This window comes from Apium graveolens, chromosome 5, assembly GCF_009905375.1.
Source record: "Apium graveolens cultivar Ventura chromosome 5, ASM990537v1, whole genome shotgun sequence".
NCBI classification, from domain to species: domain Eukaryota; kingdom Viridiplantae; phylum Streptophyta; class Magnoliopsida; order Apiales; family Apiaceae; genus Apium; species Apium graveolens.
Genome location: NC_133651.1, coordinates 180,283,903 through 180,306,995, shown reverse-complemented (window position 1 = coordinate 180,306,995; position 23,093 = coordinate 180,283,903). Strand labels below are relative to the sequence as shown.

Genomic DNA, 23,093 nt, shown 5'->3' with positions numbered 1-23,093 from the left:
TGTGCACTGTTATTGCGTGTATATTATTATTATTTGAATGCATACGAGTCGGGAATTGTATCGTTGGGTAATTAGTTTAGTGAGGAAAAGTCAAGCATAATCGGTCATTTAACCTAGGTTGTTTCGATTTCGTAGGTTCGAGTCGAAGGACCCCGTAGTTGAAGTCTTTTGGATTTTAATCGCAGCGGAGGCATGGTAAAACACTTTTACACATACTAAATCCAAATAAAAGCATATAAATCGTGGTAAAAATATAGGGATCGATTACTAACCTTTAATATGCGATCCAAAAGCAACGATCGGAGATCCTTAGCAGCTGCTCCTCAAACGTGAAGCACTCCACCGGTATCCACCAAGAAAACGACGTTAAGGAGGAGGAGGAGGTGGAGAGAATTTGGTTTTCTAAAACTTTTGGGTTTTTGGGTTCGAATGAAAATAGGGTCTATAATAGTATATTTATAGGCAAAATTTTCAGCTGAAATTTTCCCATAAATAATATTATTATTATCCCATTTATTATTCTCATTAATAATTAGAACACCTTTTAATTAATAATCCTTTTTCTAAACACTATAGAAATAATTCTCTCTCTTGATTTAATTTCCAAAAATTAAATCCTTTAATTAATAATATTAAGAACTTTTCTTAATTAATTTATAATCAATTAAATCTCATTTAATCAATTATTAAATTTTCCAATTAATTATTTATTTCATAAATAAATAATTATCAGCCATTATTAATTAATTCCTCCACCATTAAATCATTCTCTTTTTATGGTGTGACCCTGTAGGTTCAATATTAAGCCGGTAGTAGAAATAAATAATAATAAAACTATTTTATCATTATTTATATAAATTCTCTAATTTATTAAATATGATTAAATAATTAATCACATTTATTCTACACCGTGAGGGATACTTCTCAGCATATCGCGACTATCCGGATAATATGAAATCACTGCTTAGAATACCAAGAACCTATTCAGTGAATAGTTACCGTACAATAAACTCCTTCTACCCTACAATGTCCCGATTAAATACAAGGCATGGATCTCGTGTCAAGCCTATCTAATTCAATCACTTGCTTACCATTTACTATGCTTAGTTCTATGCAAATTAGAAACTCCTTTCTAATTTCATTCACTCTGGCCAGAGATTCCTGAACTAGCATAAGTGGATCAGCCTTGAACATTCGCTTCCTTTACTGGAAGGGGTAGATCCTTTATTGATCATACACTATCTTCATGTACAAATTCCTACACCCAGTAGAGCCCTAATAATTGTCCCTTGAGACTAAGAACTAAACCAAAGCATAGTTCAGTGTACACAAGATGACTATGATGACCTCAAGTCTAAGGATACTTGTACAACTATCACTATGTGAACAGCTGCTGACACGTGAGTGAACTCTATCAGTTGTTCAGCTGTGCGAGTCATGTTCAGTGAACTTATTCTATAAAAGCACCTACATACTAGCTATAGTGTCACCACACAAATGTCTATGAGAACAGACATCCTTCATAATGAAGCAAGCATAGTATGTACCGATCTCTGCGGATTATTAATTACCAGTTAGTAATCCTACGACCAGGAACTATTTAAGTTTAGAGTTATCATCTTTTAGGTCTCACTATTATGATCTCATCATAATCCATAAAAAGCTTTACTCTAAACTATGGTATATCTTATTTAAACACTTAAATAGATAGAGCCCGTAATAAAAACAAAACAAGTATTTTATTAATATCAATGAAATCAAAACAGATTACACAGGAAGTTATTCCTAAATCCTAATTCATGATTGGACTTAGGACATATTCCTTTTAATCTCCCACTTGTACGAAAGCCAATCACTCTGGTATCTAATACCCATCTTGTCTTTATGACGACCAAAGTTACTTTCATAAAGTAGCTTTGTGAGTGGGTCTGCTATGTTATTATGTGTGTCAACTCTAATTCAATACAATACAAGAAATGTTACCGCGCTCCCACTAACCCTTTTGTAGACACATGGTTCATCTACGTTTTTGATAAAATCAAACTCTTTGATTGTCTCATCAAAACGAATGTTCCATCTTTCGAGAAGCTTGCTTTAAACCACATATGGTTCGCAGCAGCTTACACACTAGGTTTTCATTTCCCTTGGAAAGAAAACCATCTGGCTATATGCCAGATCTCATAGTCGTAGTAAGCAGCAATCGCAAGCAAAATCCGAACTGATTTTAACAGGGCTATAGGTAAAAGGTTTCATCAAAGTCAATCCATTGCCTTTGTTTGAATCCTTTTGCCACAAGCCTGGCCTTATAGGTCTCCACCTGGCCATCTGCTATAATCTATCTTTTGTATACCGTATACATAGATTCCATTCTGGATTTTATGGCACTATGCCATTTCTCTGAGTCAACACTACTCATAGCCTCATTATAGGTCACAGGGTCGTCATCATCAATGATCGACAACTCATTGTCATTCTTAATGACAAGGCCATATTTCCTCTCAGGTTGGCGAGACACTCTCCCTGTTCTATGAATGGGCTGTTCCACAAAAGGTTGTTCAGTCAGAACAGGTGTTTCCACTTGATCCGTAGTAGTTTGTGCTTCTTGAACTTCATCAAGTTCAATTTTGCTCCCACTATTTCCTTCAAGGATAAAATCCTTTTCCAAGAAGGTAGCATGTCTGGAGACAAACACCCGATGATTGGTGTAAAAGTAATACCCTAAATCTCTTTAGGATATCCCACAAAACTACATTTTACGGATCGATATTCCAGCTTATCTGGGTCAACTTTCTTGACATAAGCTGGACATCCCCAAATCTTAACGTGTTTAAGACTCGGTTTCCTTTCTTTCCATATCTCATACGGAGTTTGAGGAACAAATTTGGAAGGCACCTTATTCAATAAATATGCTGAGGTTTCCAATGCATAACCCCATAGGAATACTGGAAGATTTGCATAACTCATCATGGACCGAACTATGTCTTACAAAGTTCGATTTCTCCTTTCAGATACCAATCTGGAGGCGTCCACTGGGAGACTATACCATTTACTTTGAGATAATCCAGAAACTCTCCATTCAAGTATTTACCACCTCGATCTAATCGAAGAATTATAATACTATGTTTGGTTTATTTCTCCACTTCATACTTATATTCTTTGAACTTTTCAAAGGCCTCAGACTTGTGTTTCATCAAACACATATCTGAATCTAGATCTATCATCTATGAAAGTAATGAAGTATGAAAATCCACCCATGGCTTGCTTAGACATTGGTCCACATACATTTGTGTGTACCATTCCTAGCAAATTTGCAGTCCTCTCTCCATATCTACTAAATGGAGACTGCAGTGCCACTATAAAGTGAGATTTTCATCATCCCTTTTCTTTTATTAGTTTGTTCAATCTGAAGTAAATTATGTCACATATATACAGACCATTATTTAAAGCACCACGTCCATAAAGAATATTATCTCTAAGAATAGAACATTCATTATTCTCAATAATAAATGAAAATCCAGCCAAGTCTAACATGGGAATAATATTCCTCACAATCGAGGGAACAAAATAACAATTATTTAAAACAATAGTCTTGCCCGTAGGCATATGTAAATGAAATGATTCTACATCTTCAGCAGCAACTCTTGCTCCATTTCCCATCAGTAGAATCACCTCCTCTTCTTCAAGAGTCCTACTTCTCCTTAGTCCCTGCAACAAATTGCAGATTTGAGAACCACAGGAGGTATCTAATACCCAAGTAGAAATTTGATTTAATGACATATTCACTTCTATCATGAACATACCTGAATCAGAAGCGGTAGTCTCACTACCCTTCTTCTTCTTCAATTCTGCAAGGTAAACCTTGCAGTTCCTCTTCCAGTGCCCCACCTTGTTACAGTGAAAGCAAACAACTTTGCTCTTGGGGTCTTCAGCTTTTGGTGGAACCGGCTTTTCTTCACCTACTTTCTTCTTCTTGGAAGAGTTCCTCTTCCTTTTCTTAGGATTGGAACCTTCACCAATTAGAAGAACATAACTCTTCTTAGGGGGAAAATTCGATTCTGCAGTCTTCAACATGTTGTGGAGTTCAGGCAGGCTGACATCCAACTTATTCATGTGAAAGTTCACAACAAACTGCGAGAACGAACTCAGAAGCGATTGCAAGACCAAGTCTTGGCTCAGCTCCCCATCCATGGCAAAACCAAGTTGTCCAAGACGTTCAATCAAATTGATCATCTTAAGTACATGGTCATTCACAGATGATCCCTCAGACATCCTACAACCGAACAGCTCCTTCGATATCTCATATCGAGCTGTCCTCCCCGCCACATCATACAACTCTTGTAGATGCATGAGGATAGTGTGAGCATCCATATGCTCATGTTGCTTCTGTAGCTCAATGTTCATGGAAGCTAGCATGATGCATTGAGCAACATTTGCATCATCTATCCACTTACGATACACAACATGTTCATCATTATGCGCATCGCTAGCAGGTTCAGTAGGCTTAGGTGAGTCAATCACGTATTCCAGTTTCTCAATCCTGAGAACAATTCTCAAGTTTCGAAGCCAGTCAGCATAATTAGGACCAGTCAACTTGTGAGCATCTAGTATGCTCCTGAGTGATAGTGCAGAAGACATGACGTACAAAGTAAATCTGTAAATGATAAACACATAACAACACTTAGCAAATATTCGATTTCATTTTAAAACACTATATGAATCGGGTCTTTATTCATAAGTGGCTCCCACTAGTTTATCTAATTTATTCAACCCCCTACGTGAAAAATTAAGCATTCATAATGCTAGTGGGAATAGGGATCCTACATTCCATTACACAACCCTGGCTGTAGCACGAACCGCCATGTAATGTTCAATAGGCAGACAACTCTTGTCAATTACATCTTATGTTATTCCCTAATCAAACTTTAGCCTTTTGAATAATTCAGTCTCGGCTGTGGCACAACAAACTCAATATTCTAAGTCAAGTCTAACCCAACATTCCGTACAGTTGAATCAGTCCCCAAAGGCCCACGGCTGTGGCACGTACCGACCTTTAGATTCTTATTCAATGTACACATCTCTATGTAATAGACAAGTATTTCTTATTTCGAAATCAAAGCCCTCGGCTGTAGCACGAACCTACAATGATTCAAAAATAAGAACTACTTTCTATCATGTTGGAAGGCTTTGACCGACACAAGCTCGTTGTATCATTGGCCAATTACTACTTGATATTATTTAATTTTAGAGGGATTATATTACGTTACAATCATAATCATATTATAAAGAGATTCTTCCTTTTAAATTAAATATTTCAAATCAATAATCAGATGATTCCCAGATCGGGTGGAGCATTGTCAAGAGGCGTCACTTAATAACCCTTTCTTACAGATAGAAATCTGTTGTTGACAGAATCATCCTTTCTCTCATATTGAAAATTCATATTCAATTACGTGTTTCACAAACACAAGAATCTCGTGATTGTATTCATAATATTGTTATTAAGGTTATGAAACAATTTCACTATACTAGGTTGTCTAACAAACGCCTTATGTTCATTTATGTTCACCTAAATCTATCATCGCATGATAAACTAAGCATATATCACATATATAAACATGAATAAACATCAAGGTAGGCATGTTACATCATCTTGCATATTTGTCTAAGCATTATACATCTCTATGTATCACATGAAGCATTTAAAAGCAGTTAAAACAGTTAAAAAATAGCTTTAAAACACTTTCGGAAATATAAACAGTTCAAAACTTTAATATAAACTAAAATTGATCACTCCATTAGATCCGTCTCAGAAAAATGAATCCAACGGTATATTGCACGCCTAAAACGGAGTTACGAAACTCCCAGAAAATCAATTTTAATGTGGACAGTCGGGCTGTAACGCATTACCAGAACGCGTTACAAGCCCTGTAACGCATTCCGGTGATGCGTTACAACTCCTTTAACCAATTAAAAGGTGTAACGCATTCCGTGAATGCGCCACAGGGTGTAACGCATTCCCGGAATGCGCGACACCCTTTTTTTTTTCTTTTGCAGCAGCCGCCGCTTTTTCCTCGGAAAACGAGCCTAACATCTGAACGCCGTACCTGTTCTTTTCTTTGCTTCCGTGCATCACAGATTATGCAAACAAGCAACAGATGTACATATATATACTTACAAATAATATATATATATATATGATTTATTTAATTATGAATTTAATTGCAAGAACTTCAAAAATTCATAATAAAAAATCTATACATCATAAAATTATGAAAAAAATACCCAGACGATCTACAACACTTGTAGAACCTGTTGGATTTTAAACGCAGCGGGGGCATGGCAAAACACTTTTTACACATATAAAAATCCAAATAAAAGCATACAGATCAAGAATAAAAATTCGAGGGATCGAATCTAACCTTTAAAAATAATTCGGAGACAACGATCAGAGATCCTTAGCAGTTGCTCCTCAAGTGTGAAGCACTCCACCGGTATCCACCAAGAAAACGATGTTAAGGAGGAGGAAGGAGGTGGAGAGAATTGGGTTTTCCAAACTTTTTGGGTTTTGTGTGGGTTAGAATAAAATAGGGTCTATAATAGTGTATTTATAGGCAAAATTTTCAGCTAAAATTTTCCCATAAATATTATTATTATTATCCCATTTATTATTCTCATTAATAATTAAAACACCTTTTAATCATTAATCCTTTTTCTAAACACTTTAGAAATAATTCTCTCTCTTGATTTAATTTCCAAAAATTAAATCCTTTAATTAATAATATTAAGAACTTTTCTTAATTAATTTATAATCAATTAAATCTCATTTAATCAATTATTAAATTTGCCAATTAATTATTTATTTCACAAATAAATAATTATTAGCCATTATTAATTAATTCCTCCACCATTAAATCATTCTCTTTTTATGGTGTGACCCTGTAGGTTCAATATTAAGCCGGTAGTAGAAATAAATAATAATAAAACTATTTTATCATTATTTATATAAATTCTCTAATTTATTAAATATGATTAATTAATTAATCATATTTATTCTACATCGTGAGGGATACTTCTCAGCATATCGCGACTATCCGGATAATATGAATTCACTGCTTAGAATACCAAGAACCTATTCAGTGAATAGTTACCGTACAATAAACTCCTTCTACCCTACAATGTCCCGATTAAATACAAGGCATAGATCTCGTGTCAAGCCTATCTAATTCAATCACTTGCTTACCATTTACTATGCGTAGTTCTATGCAAATTAGAAACTCCTTTCTAATTTCATTCACTCTGGCCAGAGATTCCTGAACTAGCATAAGTGGATCAGCCTTGAACATTCGCTTCCTTCACTGGAAGGGGTAGATCCTTTATTGATCACACACTATCTTCGTGTACAAATTCCTATACGCAGAAGAGCCCTAATAATTGTCCCTGGAGACTAAGAACTAAACCAAAGCATAGTTCAGTGTACACAAGATGACTATGATGACCTCAAGTCTAAGGATACTTGTACAACTATCACTATGTGAACAACTGCTGACACGTGAGTGAACTCCATCAGTTGTTCAGCTGTGCGAGTCATGTTCAGTGAACTTATTCCATAATAAGCACCTACATACTAGCTATAGTGTCACCACACAAATGTCTATGAGAACAGACAACCTTCATAATGAAGCAAGCATAGTATGTACCGATCTCTGCGGATTATTAATTACCAGTTAGTAATCCTACGACCAGGAACTATTTAAGTTTAGAGTTATCATCTTTTTAGGTCTCACTATTATGATCTCATCATAATCCATAAAAAAGCTTTACTCTAAACTATGGTATATCTTATTTAAACACTTAAATAGATAAAGCCCGTAATAAAAACAAAACAAGTCTTTTATTAATATCAATGAGATCAAAACAGATTACATAAAAGTTATTCCTAAATCCTAATACATGATTGGACTTAGGACATATTCCTTTCAGAACCCAGATCAAAATTCAAAATTATTCTGAGAAATGATTTCTCATCAGACTAAATTAATCCATGATATAACTTGTAAAAATCATAATTAATTCATACAAGCACATAAAATTCTGAAATTTTTACCACAGATCTATATGCATACAACCTATGCTCTGATACCATTTTTGGATTTTAATCGCAGCGGAGGCATGGTAAAACACTTTCACACATACTAAATCCAAATAAAAGCATATAAATCGTGGTAAAAGCATAGGGATCGATTACTAACCTTTAATATGCGATCCAAAAGCAACGATCGGAGATCCTTAGCAGCTGCTCCTCAAACGTGAAGCACTCCACCGGTATCCACCAAGAAAACGACGTTAAGGAGGAGGAGGAGGTGGAGAGAATTTGGTTTTCTAAAACTTTTGGGTTTTTGGGTTCGAATGAAAATAGGGTCTATAATCGTATATTTATAGGCAAAATTTTCAGCTGAAATTTTCCCATAAATAATATTATTATTATCCCATTTATTATTCTCATTAATAATTAAAACACCTTTTAATTATTAATCCTTTTTCTAAACACTATAGAAATAATTCTCTCTCTTGATTTAATTATCAAAAATTAAATCCTTTAATTAATAATATTAAGAACTTTTCTTAATTAATTTATAATCAATTAAATCTCATTTAATCAATTATTAAATTTGCCAATTAATTATTTATTACATAAATAAATAATTATCAGCCATTATTAATTAATTCCTCCACCATTAAATCATTCTCTTTTTATGGTGTGACCCTGTAGGTTCAATATTAAGCCGGTAGTAGAAATAAATAATAATAAAACTATTTTATCATTATTATATATAAATTCTCTAATTTATTAAATATGATTAATTAATTAATCACATTTATACTACATCGTGAGGGATACTTCTCAGCATATCACGACTATCCGGATAATATGAATTCACTGCTTAGAATACCAAGAACCTATTCAGTGAATAGTTACCGTACAATAAACTTCTTCTACCCTACAATGTCCCGATTAAATACAAGGCATGGATCTCGTGTCAAACCTATCTAATTCAATCACTTGCTTACCATTTACTATGCTTAGTTCTATGCAAATTAGAAACTCCTTTCTAATTTCATTCACTCTGGCCAGAGATTCCTGAACTAGCATAAGTGGATCAGCCTTGAACATTCGCTTCCTTCACTGGAAGGGGTAGATCCTTTATTGATCATACACTATCTTCGTGTACAAATTCCTATACCTAGTAGAGCCCTAATAATTGTCCCTGGAGACTAAGAACTAAACCAAAGCATAGTTCAGTGTACACAAGATGACTATGATGACCTCAAGTCTAAGGATACTTGTACAACTATCACTATGTGAACAACTGCTGACACGTGAGTGAACTCCATCAGTTGTTCAGCTGTGCGAGTCATGTTTAGTGAACTTATTCTATAATAAGCACCTACATACTAGCTATAGTGTCACCACACAAATATCTATGAGAACAGACATCCTTCATAATGAAGCAAGCATAGTATGTACCGATCTCTGCGGATTATTAATTACCAGTTAGTAATTCTACGAACAGGAACTATTTAAGTTTAGAGTTATCATCTTTTAGGTCTCACTATTATGATCTCATCATAATCCATAAAAAACTTTACTCTAAATTATGGTATATCTTATTTAAACACTTAAATAGATAGAGCCCGTAATAAAAACAAAACAAGTCTTTTATTAATATCAATGAAATCAAAACAGATTACACAGGAAGTTATACCTAAATCCTAATTCATGATTGGACTTAGGACATATTCCTTTCAAAGTCAAGTATAGTCAAGCTAGTGTTAGTACCCCTGAACTAATCTTTTACAGTTCAGTATATATGGATAGTTGTTGATTTAAATTATGTACTAGAACAGAACGTTTTAAGTTATGTATTTCCCGTATTTAAATATATTTTATTAACTGATGGTTTCGGGAAAAAGTAACTTCTGAAAATGCCTATCTCTAGTTTGTGATTAAAATTAAAAAGAATTTTTGAACATGTGTTGTAATCGTTTAAAAAGAGATAGGTTTAATTGATTTTGAAAACTGGATAAACACGAATCAGATATTGGATGGTCAGTGGTGTAAGAGGCCGTTATTAGGTAACGGCCCAGCATGGTTGCGTAAGAGGCTAAGTCGGATGCGTGCACTGGTAGGCCGCTTAGTCCAGCATAACCGAGACCTAGCTAGACTTTGAGTTCCGGAACAATTTGTGGTGGGATAGACTGATCAGTTGTCCCTAGAATTCATCCACTTTTATATCTGACTTTGGTTTAATGGTTCCCGTAACGGAACAAATGGTTTATGGTCCCCGTAACGGGACAGATAATTTATGGGTCCAACAATGGACATTGGTTTTGGAAAGGAAATAGCATGCTAAAATTGGACTCTGGTATTTTGACACAGCACACTACAAATGATATTATTTTGCAGAGCATGCTAGTTTTGATATCCAGTTTATACCTGTTTTACGGATTTTTCATAAACTAGTTTTGATATCTGTTCCTATACTGCTTTTATATATCCTGTTTTACTGGTTATTCATATAGAGGTACTGTTGAGTAATGGATTGCTCACCCTTGCATCTTGTTTTGTACTTATTTATTGCAGATGTTTAGAAGACCAGGTCAGCGTAGAGTGTCAGCCCCCTCCGGTCCCGGCTCCTCTGAGGTAGTTTGTATCAGACCCTGATGTCTGATGAGTTGCTGTAATAAGTTAGGATGTCGGATCTTGAATAAGTTAGTGTTGTTTTGTAACCTAAATAATACTTGAACCTGTATCGGCTCCTGGTTTGGGGTCGTGTGTTATAATAAAGTTTATTTAATAGTTTATGTTGTAGTTTATTATATTTTGGTGACGTCAGCCCCTGACCCTGGGATTGAGGCCGTCACATTATGGATCTCAAACTTTAATTTTCTGTTTTGAATTCATATTTTCTCTTCTATTTTAGCGCCTTGTTTGGATACTAAATTTGTTTTTAATTAGAGTTTGTAACCCGACACGCATTTGAATTATGTTTTTTAGGGTATAATAATGTTTGATACTCCCATAGAATTTCGTGATTTTCATATTAGTTTTTTGGTTTACTATTGTTCCAGTTGTGTTTGCAATGTATTTATCATTTATTGTTTTAACAGTTTGTGATTTTAATTGTTACCGGAATAGAAATAAATGAGAGAAAGGGGAGTGATTAGAAACTAGAGTGAGTGAACAATTGGAGGGGATACCGAGTTTCCTGTTGAAATGAGTAAAATTGGATACAAATAGGTCTCAAGAGCTTAGACTGTCGTTTTACATATAATTGCTCCATTTTAGCGCTCACTTGTGATGCATTAAGTTATCCCCATTCTTGCCACACTTTTTTGTTGCCATTTTATGTGAATTGCACAATTATATTACTTTGTGAATTCAGTAATAAACAAAGATCAATTTCTTGAAAATTGTACCTTTGTATTGGGAATTGATGGGGCTTGTGAGTTTGTCGCGGAATAAAAATTAAGAGCCTTAAAGAAGGATAATTTGGGGAAAAGATTCATAATAATTTGGGTGTATGAAATAAAGGTTTGAGCTATTTGATGCGTAAACATTTGTTTAATATTCAATGCATTTATATATTTCTGATCCCCGTGAAATGCTTATTTCCACGTAGAATTATATGCCAATGTAGTACATTTTCAAGGATGATGCGGGGAATTTGCTAGTTTCCAATTATATTTTATGATGGTCTGGTATTTTGCAAGTGTTATTATGTTTTAATCTGTTTTCTTCTTGGTTTAGTTAGTTCAATTATTTAGAGAATTGTTGGAATCTTGAGAATCGGGTGTGATTGAAAAACTGTGTATTTGGTTTGGTGGATGTGGATCTACCCTTTCTTATTATTAACTTGTGATTTTTTTTAAAATTCTTGTTAATTAACTGATATTTAATAATATATAAAGCCCTATGATTAGTTTGAATTGTAACACAATATCGAAACTTAGGTTTAATTATGTTAAACGTGGTTGGTGTTTGAGATTATTTCAAGGTGATGGTTATTTTGTGTTTACGCTGTTTTTATCAAAAAAGTTGCTTTTTTATTCTTTCTATCTCTCTTGGATTGTATTTTCTTTTATGGTTTTGGATTGCATTTTCTTTTATGATTAACTAGGTGAAAAAACCGCCTTTCGCGCGGTTCCGATAAAAAGTAAAATAATTACATAAAAAATTCATTGATAATTTTATAGAAAAAGTGTTTATATAAAAACTCTAAAAAATGTTGATTAATATTGGGGTAATTTTTTTATGAAATTACAGTTAAGACTTGTCCCTTCACCCCTTCCGTGAGAGTTCAGTTTTCATTGTTAAATTAGCTCAATTTTGATACATTTGAGTAGTTCTTTTGAGGAATTATGCAGAAGACATATTATTAATTAGCTGATTCTTAATTTTTATGATACATTTTTAATGTCACAGTGAAGTATAAAAAATATATTTTATGTAGTATTTTTTAATTTCCCATCTCAATGTTAAATATCCCAAACAATCTTATAATTGATACATGAAGTGATATTATAAAAATATATTGTTAGGCAATATAAATGGAAAATGCTTGAGCTATGAAAACTGAAAAAACTAACTGATACATATGATTATCAATTAAGAACTCATATAATGTGTTTGGTGATATGAACTATTCAAAGAAAGAGAGCCCCGACGTTAAAACTGGAATTCTGGTACCTTTTGATGCCCAAAAATACTTAAAGGATGAACATCATTAATCACATTACTATAAAAATTAGGGAGATGTATAGATCCAAACGATATTTACAAATCTTTTCTTTCATAGAAAAATATATGCCTACATAAGATTGTTGCCCTTGTACACCCTAAACAGCTTTTGAACACTTCAAGATTAGCTCAGTTCAATTTAATAAAATTTGCTAAACCAAAATTTGAAATGCATGCTGTCAGGCATCTTAATAAGCTCATTAATTAATCTAATGGTTCATCGCGTCTGTATCCGCCTAGCTCCTTGCATCCATTGTTGGAATTATAATCTAAATTTAATTATATGTTTTACTACAATATTAGTAGTTCTATTTGTAGCAGGTGGTGAGGATTATTCTGTGTATGTGATTTGATTATCTAGGCGTGGAGAGATTGTAGGAGTATATTTTCAGTAATTGTGTAATGGTAGGAAATCTGCTGTAATCCCTAGTTTTAAGGCTTCACATCTTGGTGAGCAAGCTACCACATATTGGTTAGCCTATATATGTAACCCTGTATTCATCCTTTAAAAATATCAGACTTTCCACGCAATTGATTTCTCAGTTTATACAATCACATTAAAACCCTATATCTGGTATCAGAGCCACCAGTTCTAACACGAGCCAAACGCCATGGAGATGAGCAAGACTAAGGACAACACAGTTGGTTTAACGTACCCTATGTTAACAAAAAGTAACTACACCGTATGGGCCCTGAAGATGAAGGTTTTTATGCAGGCACATGGAGTATGGACGGCTGTTGAAACTAAAGACGACAAAGCGGTGATCGAAGAAAAAACTGACAAAACAGCTTTGGCTGCTATATACCAAGGAATCCCTGAAGATATACTATTATCGGTGGCGGACAAGAGCACTGCAAAAGAAGCCTGGGCTGCTATTAAAACCTTATGTCTGGGAGCGGATAGAGTCAAGAAGGCACGCGCACAAACTCTGAAGGCTGAATTCGAGGGATTGAATATGAAAGATTCAGAGAAATTGGATGATTTTTGTATGAAACTCAATGGCCTGGTAACTAATATCAGGGCACTTGGGGAGACGATCGAGGAATCATATGTGGTAAAGAAACTGCTTCGCGCAGTTCCTTCAAAATTTTTGCAAATTGCGTCCACAATTGAGCAATTTGGCAATGTGGAGGAAATGTCGGTGAAAGAGGCAGTAGGTTCATTGAAGGCCCATGAGGAACGACTCCGTGGACATGTAGAAAACACGGGAGAACAACTCTTACTCACAGAGCAAGAATGGTCGAAGAGGGAAAACAAGGACGGGCAACTCCTACTCACTAGGGAAGAGTGGATGAAGAGATCAAACAAAGGGGGAACGGAGCCCCAGAACTCTAGATATCGAGGCAGATAAAATACACGCGGAGGCAGAGACAGACGCACGATCAGATGCTTTAACTGTAGTAACTTTGGGCATTATGCTGCTGAATGTCGCAAGCCAAGGAGAGAGAAAGAACAGAGTGCAGAAGCAAACCTGGTTCAGACTCAAGATGATGAGCCAGCGTTGTTGTTGGTTGAAAAATGTGGAGAGAAAAAGAGCAATGTAGTACTGATGAATGAAGAGATCAAACCTCAATTAAATGCACAAAAGACAACTGGAGATGAATCGAATGTATGGTATCTGGATAATGGCGCGAGTAACCATATGACAGGCCAGAGATCAAAATTTTCAAGCTTAGATGAAAAAATCCAGGGGCAAGTGAAATTTGGAGATGGATCTTTGGTAGAAATTAAAGGGAGAGGTTCTATTGTACTGCAATGCAAAAATGGAGAAGAAAGGACTCTAAGCGAGGTGTATTATATTCCTAAACTATGTAACAACATCATAAGCCTTGGACAACTCTCCGAGGAAGGAAATCAGGTGACACTAAGTGGTGATTTCTTGTGGGTGCGTGATAAACAAGGGAAGCTACTCATGAAGGTTAAAAAGTCCGTGAATCGGCTGTACAAAATTATCATCGAAACAAATAAACCGAATTGCCTACTATCTAAAATTGAAGAAGTAACTAGGTTGTGGCACGCTCGTCTTGGTCATGTAAACTACCAAGCTATGAAACTAATGAATGTGAATGAGATGGCACATGGATTACCAAGTTTTGTTCAACCCAAGGAAGCATGTTCAGGCTGCTTAATGACAAAGCAAGCGAGAAAGTCGTTCCCTCGTCAATCTGATTTCAAGGCTGCTAAGAAGTTGGAATTAATTCATGGAGACTTGTGTGGACCAATTTCACCTCCTACTACGGCTGGTAACAGGTATTTTCTGTTGTTAGTAGATGACTACAGTCGAAAGATGTGGACATACATGCTGGAAAATAAAGATGAGGCCTTAAATATGTTTAAAAAATTCCGAATTATGGTTGAGAAAGAGACTGAAAACAAGATCAAAGTGTTCCGGACAGATCGTGGTGGAGAGTTCTTGTCAAATGATTTTAAAACATATTGTGAAGAAGCAGGCATTGTTAGACACTTTACAGCACCTTACTCCCCACAACAAAACGGAGTTGTGGAAAGACGAAACAGAACTGTTGTAGCAATGGCAAGAAGTATATTAAAAGAGAAGCAACTACCATCTACACTATGGGGAGAAGCTGTACGACATTCTGTGTATATTCTTAATCGTCTACCAACACGAGCCTTGTCAGGAAAGACACCTTACGAAGCTTGGAAAGGCAAGAAACCGAGCTTGGAGCATGTACGTGTGTTTGGGTGTATAGCATACATGAAAATACCAAGTGTGCATACTACAAAATTGAACGATCGAAGTAAAGCAGTTGTGTATCTTGGTCGTGAATCTGGCACCAAAGCCTCTCGGTTGTATGATCTGAGGAGTGGAAAATTACATATAAGTAGAGATGTTGTCTTCGACGAGACGAAAGAGTGGTTGTGGAATCAGCAAGATGAAGGTTCTAATCAATCTAGTGGGTCCTTTATAATCACAAGTCTTGATTCAGAGAGGGAAGAAGATCATTCAAGTGCTGGTGAATCTCATACATCGCATTCTGAAAGTAGACATGGTGATGGTACCCACTCAGGTGAAGTTACACCCGGGAGCACACATGATGGTGAAACTCATTCAGGAGAAATTACACCCGTGACACGTACTGGGCCAAGTCAAAACTCAGAGTCTGACTCCAGCTCTGGGTCATCAAGTTTCAGCAGTGAGCCAAAGCGATATAGACCTTTGGTGGATATCTACAACGAAACAGAAGCAATAGAACCTGGTGATGAGTTATTTTTGATGGGCATCGAAGAGCCTGTAAACTATAAACAGGCAGCACTTGAACCTGAATGGGAAAAGGCGATGAAGGATGAAATTGCAGCAATTGAGAAAAATGAAACTTGGAAGTTGTCAGTTCTGCCTCCTGGCTGCAAACCTATTGGGCTAAAATGGGTATTTAAACTGAAGAAGGATCCAGCTGGGAAGATTGTGAAACATAAAGCCCGCTTAGTGGCAAAGGGATATGTACAACAACATGGAGTAGATTTCGAAGAAATCTTTGCACCTGTCACCAGGCTAGAGACAGTGAGATTGTTACTTGCATTGGCGGCCAAAAACAGCTGGGACATACATCATTTGGACGTCAAATCTGCATTTCTTAATGGAGACTTACAAGAGGAGGTATATGTTTCTCAACCGGAGGGTTTTGTGAAAGAAAATCAGGAACATTTGGTTTATCGTTTAGTAAAAGCACTTTATGGGCTACGCCAAACTCCACGTGCTTGGTATTCAAAACTAAGCAAGTATCTTGAAAGTTTGGGTTTCATTCGTTGCCCGTATGAACATGCCGTGTATACTCGAAAGGAAGGAAGTGATACATTGATAATAGGAGTGTATGTTGATGATTTACTAGTTACCGGAACAAACATCTCAGCTATTAACAAGTTCAAGAAGGAGATGAATGATAAGTTCGAAATGAGTGACTTGGGAAGACTATCTCACTACTTGGGAATGGAGGTCATACAGGGTACTGGCTACATTGAGTTAAAACAGAAGGCATATGCCAAGAAAGTGCTGTATGTTCGAGTGTAAAGCAGTGAAGTATCCTATGGAACCGCAGGAACAGATCACCAAGGATGAAAGAGGAAATCCTGTGGATCCAAGTCAGTACAAAAGCATTGTAGGTGGGCTTCGTTACCTCGTGCATACGCGTCCAGACATAGCGTATGCTGTGGGCATCGTAAGCAGACATATGGAACGACCCACAGAGATGCACATGAATGCTGTGAACCGTATATTAAGGTATGTAAAGGGCACGATAGATTTTGGTCTGTTGTATTCAAAGTCGAGTGGAAATAATGTGTTAACAGGCTATTCAGATAGTGATTTTGCTGGAAACATTGAGGATAGGAAGAGTACGGGTGGTATGGCCTTCTACCTGGATGAAAGTGTCATCACATGGGTATCTCAGAAACAAAAATGTGTCGCTCTATCTTCATGCGAGGCAGAATTTATGGCTGCAACAGCAGCTGCTTGTCAGGCAATCTGGTTGCGTAAACTATTGAGTCAGATAACAAGTGAGCCTACAGGACCAGTCATTCTATATATTGATAATAAGTCGGCGATTGATCTAGCAAAAAACCCGGTGTTTCATGGTAGAAGCAAGCACATTGATACCCGTTACCATTTCATTCGTGAGTGTGTCGAAAGGAAGGAAATAGTTGTCAAGCATATAAGTTCAGAGATGCAGCGTGCTGATGTGCTAACGAAAGCTTTGTCCACAGTTAAATTCGAACGGATGCGTATGTTGCTGGGAGTAAAAAGTCTGGAAGAAATTAAAGTAATTTAGATTAAGGGGGAATTTGTTGGAATTATAATCTAAATTTAATTATATGTTTTACTACAATATTAGTAGTTCTATTTGTAGCAGGTGGTGAGGATTATTCTGTGTATGTGATTTGATTATCTAGGCGTGGAGAGATTGTAGGAGTATATTTTCAGTAATTGTGTAATGGTAGGAAATCTGCTGTAATCCCTAGTTTTAAGGCTTCACATCTTGGTGAGCAAGCTACCACATATTGGTTAGCCTATATATGTAACCCTGTATTCATCCTTTAAAAATATCAGACTTTCCACGCAATTGATTTCTCAGTTTATACAATCACATTAAAACCCTATATCCATAATCAAGTATGCAATAAAAAAAGATAGGACAATCAAAAAATTACTTATTTAGGAAGATGACCTTCATTTATATGTTCTTGAGTTCATGGAAAAAGAAAAAAAAAATCCTTACATCATGTGTCCATTTTCCTACGCAAAATGCATACTACATACCAGTTCAACATTATTATATATTTGACTATTTATATGCCTTTCTAATTTATAGAAGAACCCTAAAAAACATTGGAAATTGTTCAAGAAACACAAATTTGTACCTTAATCCTAATTGTCTACAATGTGGTACATTTTACCTTACACTGAAGTCATAAGTAATAAGAAACAAAGGCATATGGCCTGATGCCTTCAGGGTTATCCCGTTAATACCAGTGTTCTGAAAAAATTTAAGCTAGTGGAACTAAACAGTTGAATCAAACTTCTGGTGCTAAATTTTTGAAGTAGATTCTTAAGCAACCTTGAACTAATTTAAGCTATTTACATGGCCAAAATCAGATTCCAAGATTTAAGATTAATCTTTTAAGGAGGAAAGAGAATATTAAAAAAATATGTTGAGCTTGAGCTGAGGGAATTTTAATCTTAAAGATTACAGAATTTTTCAAGGACCTTGTCTCAGGCTTAGATAGAGAAAATGCAGTTTAAGAATATTACATATCAGAAGAAACATTATTGAAATTTTTTTAAGTAGAGTGGTCGTGAAAGAGGAAATAGTATTATACCTGGTAGTTTCTTTGACACGAATTGAGACCTGTTTATTTTCCTCATCTGATCCAGTTCGAGCTAAACCATAATCAGAATTTTTTGGTTTAAAATCAGGTTCCAACTATATGTTGCTTGACTTGAAGTCTTTGTGCATGACTGACTCATAGACATGAATTTTCATGCAGATAGGCTAGAATTCGAGCTGCACAAAGTGGTACCTTCAAGCAGGAAACAAATCTTGTAGAACATCTCTGACCTATCGGTTAACAGGTGAACCCTCTCATGTCCTTGAACTCCTATAAGCACAAAAAACACACATAAGGATGGTAGTCCACTGAATATTTTTAAGTGAACTCGACACCACAAAGATAGCATATAACATAGGGTACAATATATTTTAAAATTTGGTTTTTCGGTATTTCGGTTTTTAACCGCGGTTAACCGAAAAAACGAATATATAACCGAATAGTTTATGTATTATAAAATAGTATTAATATTAATAATAGTAAAAACATTATACAGATAGAGGGTGATAGTCATCCTTCAGTACACACAACTGGGTACTCTCATACTACTCTCAACTTCAAATTAACTCTCGGTCTCACCTCTCGATCGATGATTGAAATCTGATATTACAAATAGATGCTTGTTTTGGGTATGTGAGGATGTGGCTTGGATATTTATTTTATTTCCAGAAGACCATATGATTATATGTAACCATTTATCTACACGTTTTTCTTTTGTAATCGATAATTGTATCATTCTTGTATAGATTTCAGATTGTCTATTTGTAGCCTTTTTTATTTTACAATAAATAATAGTAGCAAGAACTTTAACTTCCGGCCACTACATAAATCTTCAGTAAAACTCAATTTTTCAGAAATTTTTTCTATAATTCTAATTTTTTTATTGTATTTCGGTTTTTAATTTCGATTTTCGGTAATAATCGAAATATTAATTTCGGTTCGGTTACAAACCGAATATATTTCGGTTCGGTTTTCGGTAGTGTATTTTCCCTTAATTCGGTTTCGGTTAACCGAAAAATGTTCGGTTCAAAGTTCGGTTCGGTTCGGTTTTAACCGAATGCACACCCCTATCGATTTTTGGCCCGACCCAATTAAAAACCCGGTTAAAATCTGATTATTTGAATATATTTTTTATATATTTATGAATTTATAGTAGTCAGAGTCTGTCGCTTAATTGCGGTTTTTCTTGGTTCAAGTGATTTGCAGGCTATTGCGTGAGACCGAAGGGTTTACCAAGGGCGCACCCGAAGGGTAGCGGCTGCGGGTTAGCTACGATAAAAAAAATATATTAAAAGTTTGGTTGTTGATTGGTCAGTACTTGTTGAAATAACTTAATTATCCTTAAATATTAAAATATATTTAATTAATGAGATTACTTAGTTACCCTTAAATATTAAAGTATATTCCATTAATTTATATTAATAATTATCTTTTCATCACTTCACACGTACGTGACTTCGATCTTCATCATTGAAGCAGGGAGAAAAAGCAAACTAAAAGAAACTAAATATCAATAACTATACTGTCGTGTAAAGTAAATCAATAACTAATGTGATAGTAACATGCTATTCTTCGTTCTATACTCCTATGCCATCTATACTTATATTATATTATTATATAATAAATAAAATATTAAAAATTTTGATAATTACAAAAATATCCTTAATATTTTTTATTATATAGTATATATACTATCACCTATAATATTTATTGAACTGTTTATCTATACTATATTATAATAGACAAAACATTAAAAATTTGATTGATCGTTTGGTCGGTCGGGCGGTCCATCCATTCTAATTTTAAATGATATTGAAGTTAATTTCCTCTACGAAATTTAAACTAATTAATATCAAACTCTATATTATTGTAATTGATATTAAACAAACAAATTTACGAATTCAATTCAAGTTAAATTTTTATAAAAATATATATATAATTATATAAAGTCTATATTAATCTAATCGATATTTAAGTTAACCTCTTATACTAATTTATAATAAAAGCTCGTGCATCACACGGGTTTTAAGTTAGTATAAATAATAATTTAAACATATATATATTTACATATTCGTGTTATTTATATACTTCATTTGCAGGATTAATGAAAAAAGATATTGTAAGTACACTATATATATTTGGATAACATTGATAAAACATATTATTCTATAAACATGTTTATTTTTTGCCGAACTTAAGTGTTTTTAATGAAGTAATGTTTGCATAAAATATTTCATGCAACCTAATACATTTTTACGATGATCTAGTTGCTAACATATGTCGTCTTCAGAATCTCTAATAAAACTCGATTCGATTTAAATTTCAAAAAAGCCTGTGCCGACCCGACCCGATCCGACCCGGCGAGGCTCGTCTCGAGGACCCAAACGGGATCTGACATTTTCAGAAAGTCCGGTCCGGTCAAAGCCCGGCTTTTTTAAGATCCAGTTAAATCCCGGCCCGGTGGGCCTTTAGTGCATCTCTAACCGTAGATAACTGTATGTAGAAGAAATAAACAACATGTTTCTTTTTAAGTGATTTTGGGCGGTGGAATGAGCGGAGGGGTGTCTAAAGTTTTTGCACACAAACTGCATGTATATCCAAAGTCCGTCATGGTGGCCTTACTTCGTCAGATTAATAGTGTGGGGAGTCTGTAACTCTGGCAGTTGTCTAGGGCATACAGTGCAGAGCCGAAGGCAGCCTATGGTTGTTGGTAGGCAAGTATACACTAACATTTCAAATATGCATGAAATGTGCACCTTTCCTGTGCTTTAGAATGTTAAATAAAACAAATCTGCTTTATAAAATATTTGTTGCATAAGTAGTTATTGTGTTGGAAATATATGGCTCTGTGCATAACAGCATAAAAGTATCTCCAATTGTGTTAGTTATAATTGGTTAACTAAATTGGACATGTACGAAAATATGTAAAATTTATTGAACCTGTAAGACATTGTATTTCGATGGTATTGGCTATATTGGTTAGCTATATTTTAAAAATATTATGTTATTAAAATTTTATATTGTTATAAATAGAATATATTACTTTTATATGGTAATAAAAATGATTAATTTTTTACAGATTTCTTACAGGTATGTAGTGGTTCAACAAATATAGCCAACATCGAGAGGTTCTATATTTATAGACAAGGGGAATATAATATTATAGATGATTTTTTTATATATATAATCTCTATATTTTTTATTTATAATATGTATTAATAATTTTTAGTTAGGGTTCTATGTGTTTAGAGATGCTCTAAGGATGCCTGATTTTGCCAGTTTATGGCGGTAAGCGCTTAAGATAAGCTTGTTGAGTGGAGAAATTAGTTTTTCGCTTTTAATCTAATAGTCGGTGTTGTGCCTAAAATCAGCCATGGGTCGGATTTATGGCCCATAGGGAGAACTGGGCCTTGCGGATGGCAGAACAGGAGGTATTAGACACGTATTGCTTACTATGGTAGGGGTATAGGGAATATGGTGATTGCCTATCTGAAGGGGTATTAGCGAAGGAAGGCTAGAAGCACACTTTGAGGATGCCAAATACCCTAGGGTTTCTGAGGTATGCCAAGACATCAGGGTCTTCAGGGCATGCTGCTTAGCTGGGGCTATTCTAACAGTAGCAAGAGGCCTGCAGAAGTAGTGTCCTAGTCGAATACGAACTCTACAATGGGACAGCAAGAAGGAAACGACTCCTAGTGACTTACAACTGCTTACAAACGGATTTATTTGATGCATGTAGGGAATATACATATATATGGTTGATAAATACAATAATTACATGGATAAGTAAAGGTTAATGGTGTATTAGTAGTAGGACTCTCTTATCCTAGCCTAAACCTAGCTGGATAAGGATCAAGAACAGCCCTAAGCTTGGGCAAAAACGTGGTTGGCCAATCTGATGAGGAGTCCTACAGCAACTAGAATACACGCGAACTTGATTCCTATAAATATAGGATATATAGGCCATTTGCGGGGTTACACACATACACGTTTCTCTACTAATAATTGAGTAGAAGCATTCCGTGAGATCTCTCGAGTACGTCTATGACTGAGTAGGAATTTTTCAGTCACCACCTCTCGGGAACCTTGCAAATTCAGTCCAAACACAGCCTTGCTCGCTACCGGATTTCGGCGAGTCGGGCGTATACAGCTATCACAAATAGGCCCTCGATCAGACATACTTCCCGTTATTTCATCGATTTCCTCCAAAAAGTGTTGTACCATTTTCCTCTCACAACATTTCTGGCGCTAGAAGGAGGGGCATATCGTGCTTGAATTAATCTCTAGAGAGGAGAGATGTCGGGAAGTTCCGGTAATGAACGAACACTAAGCGAGAGTCATAATGACCGTGAAGAAGGAGATGGAGGAGTTACGAATTCGGAGCTCCTCAGGAAGATCGAATAGATGAGTCAAAAGATTGTTTCCTTGGAGAAGAAGTCTCTAAGAATGAAA

General features: G+C 35.3%; 1 protein-coding gene across 1 annotated transcript; it reads left to right on the top strand.

Annotated features, from left to right (window-relative positions):
- The first annotated feature begins 16,843 nt into the window (after positions 1-16,843).
- Positions 16,844-17,584, top strand: LOC141660497 (secreted RxLR effector protein 161-like). Its single transcript, XM_074467482.1, has one exon. It carries the CDS (start codon positions 16,844-16,846, stop codon positions 17,582-17,584), a length of 741 nt encoding a protein of 246 aa, XP_074323583.1.
- The last annotated feature ends 5,509 nt before the right edge of the window (positions 17,585-23,093 follow it).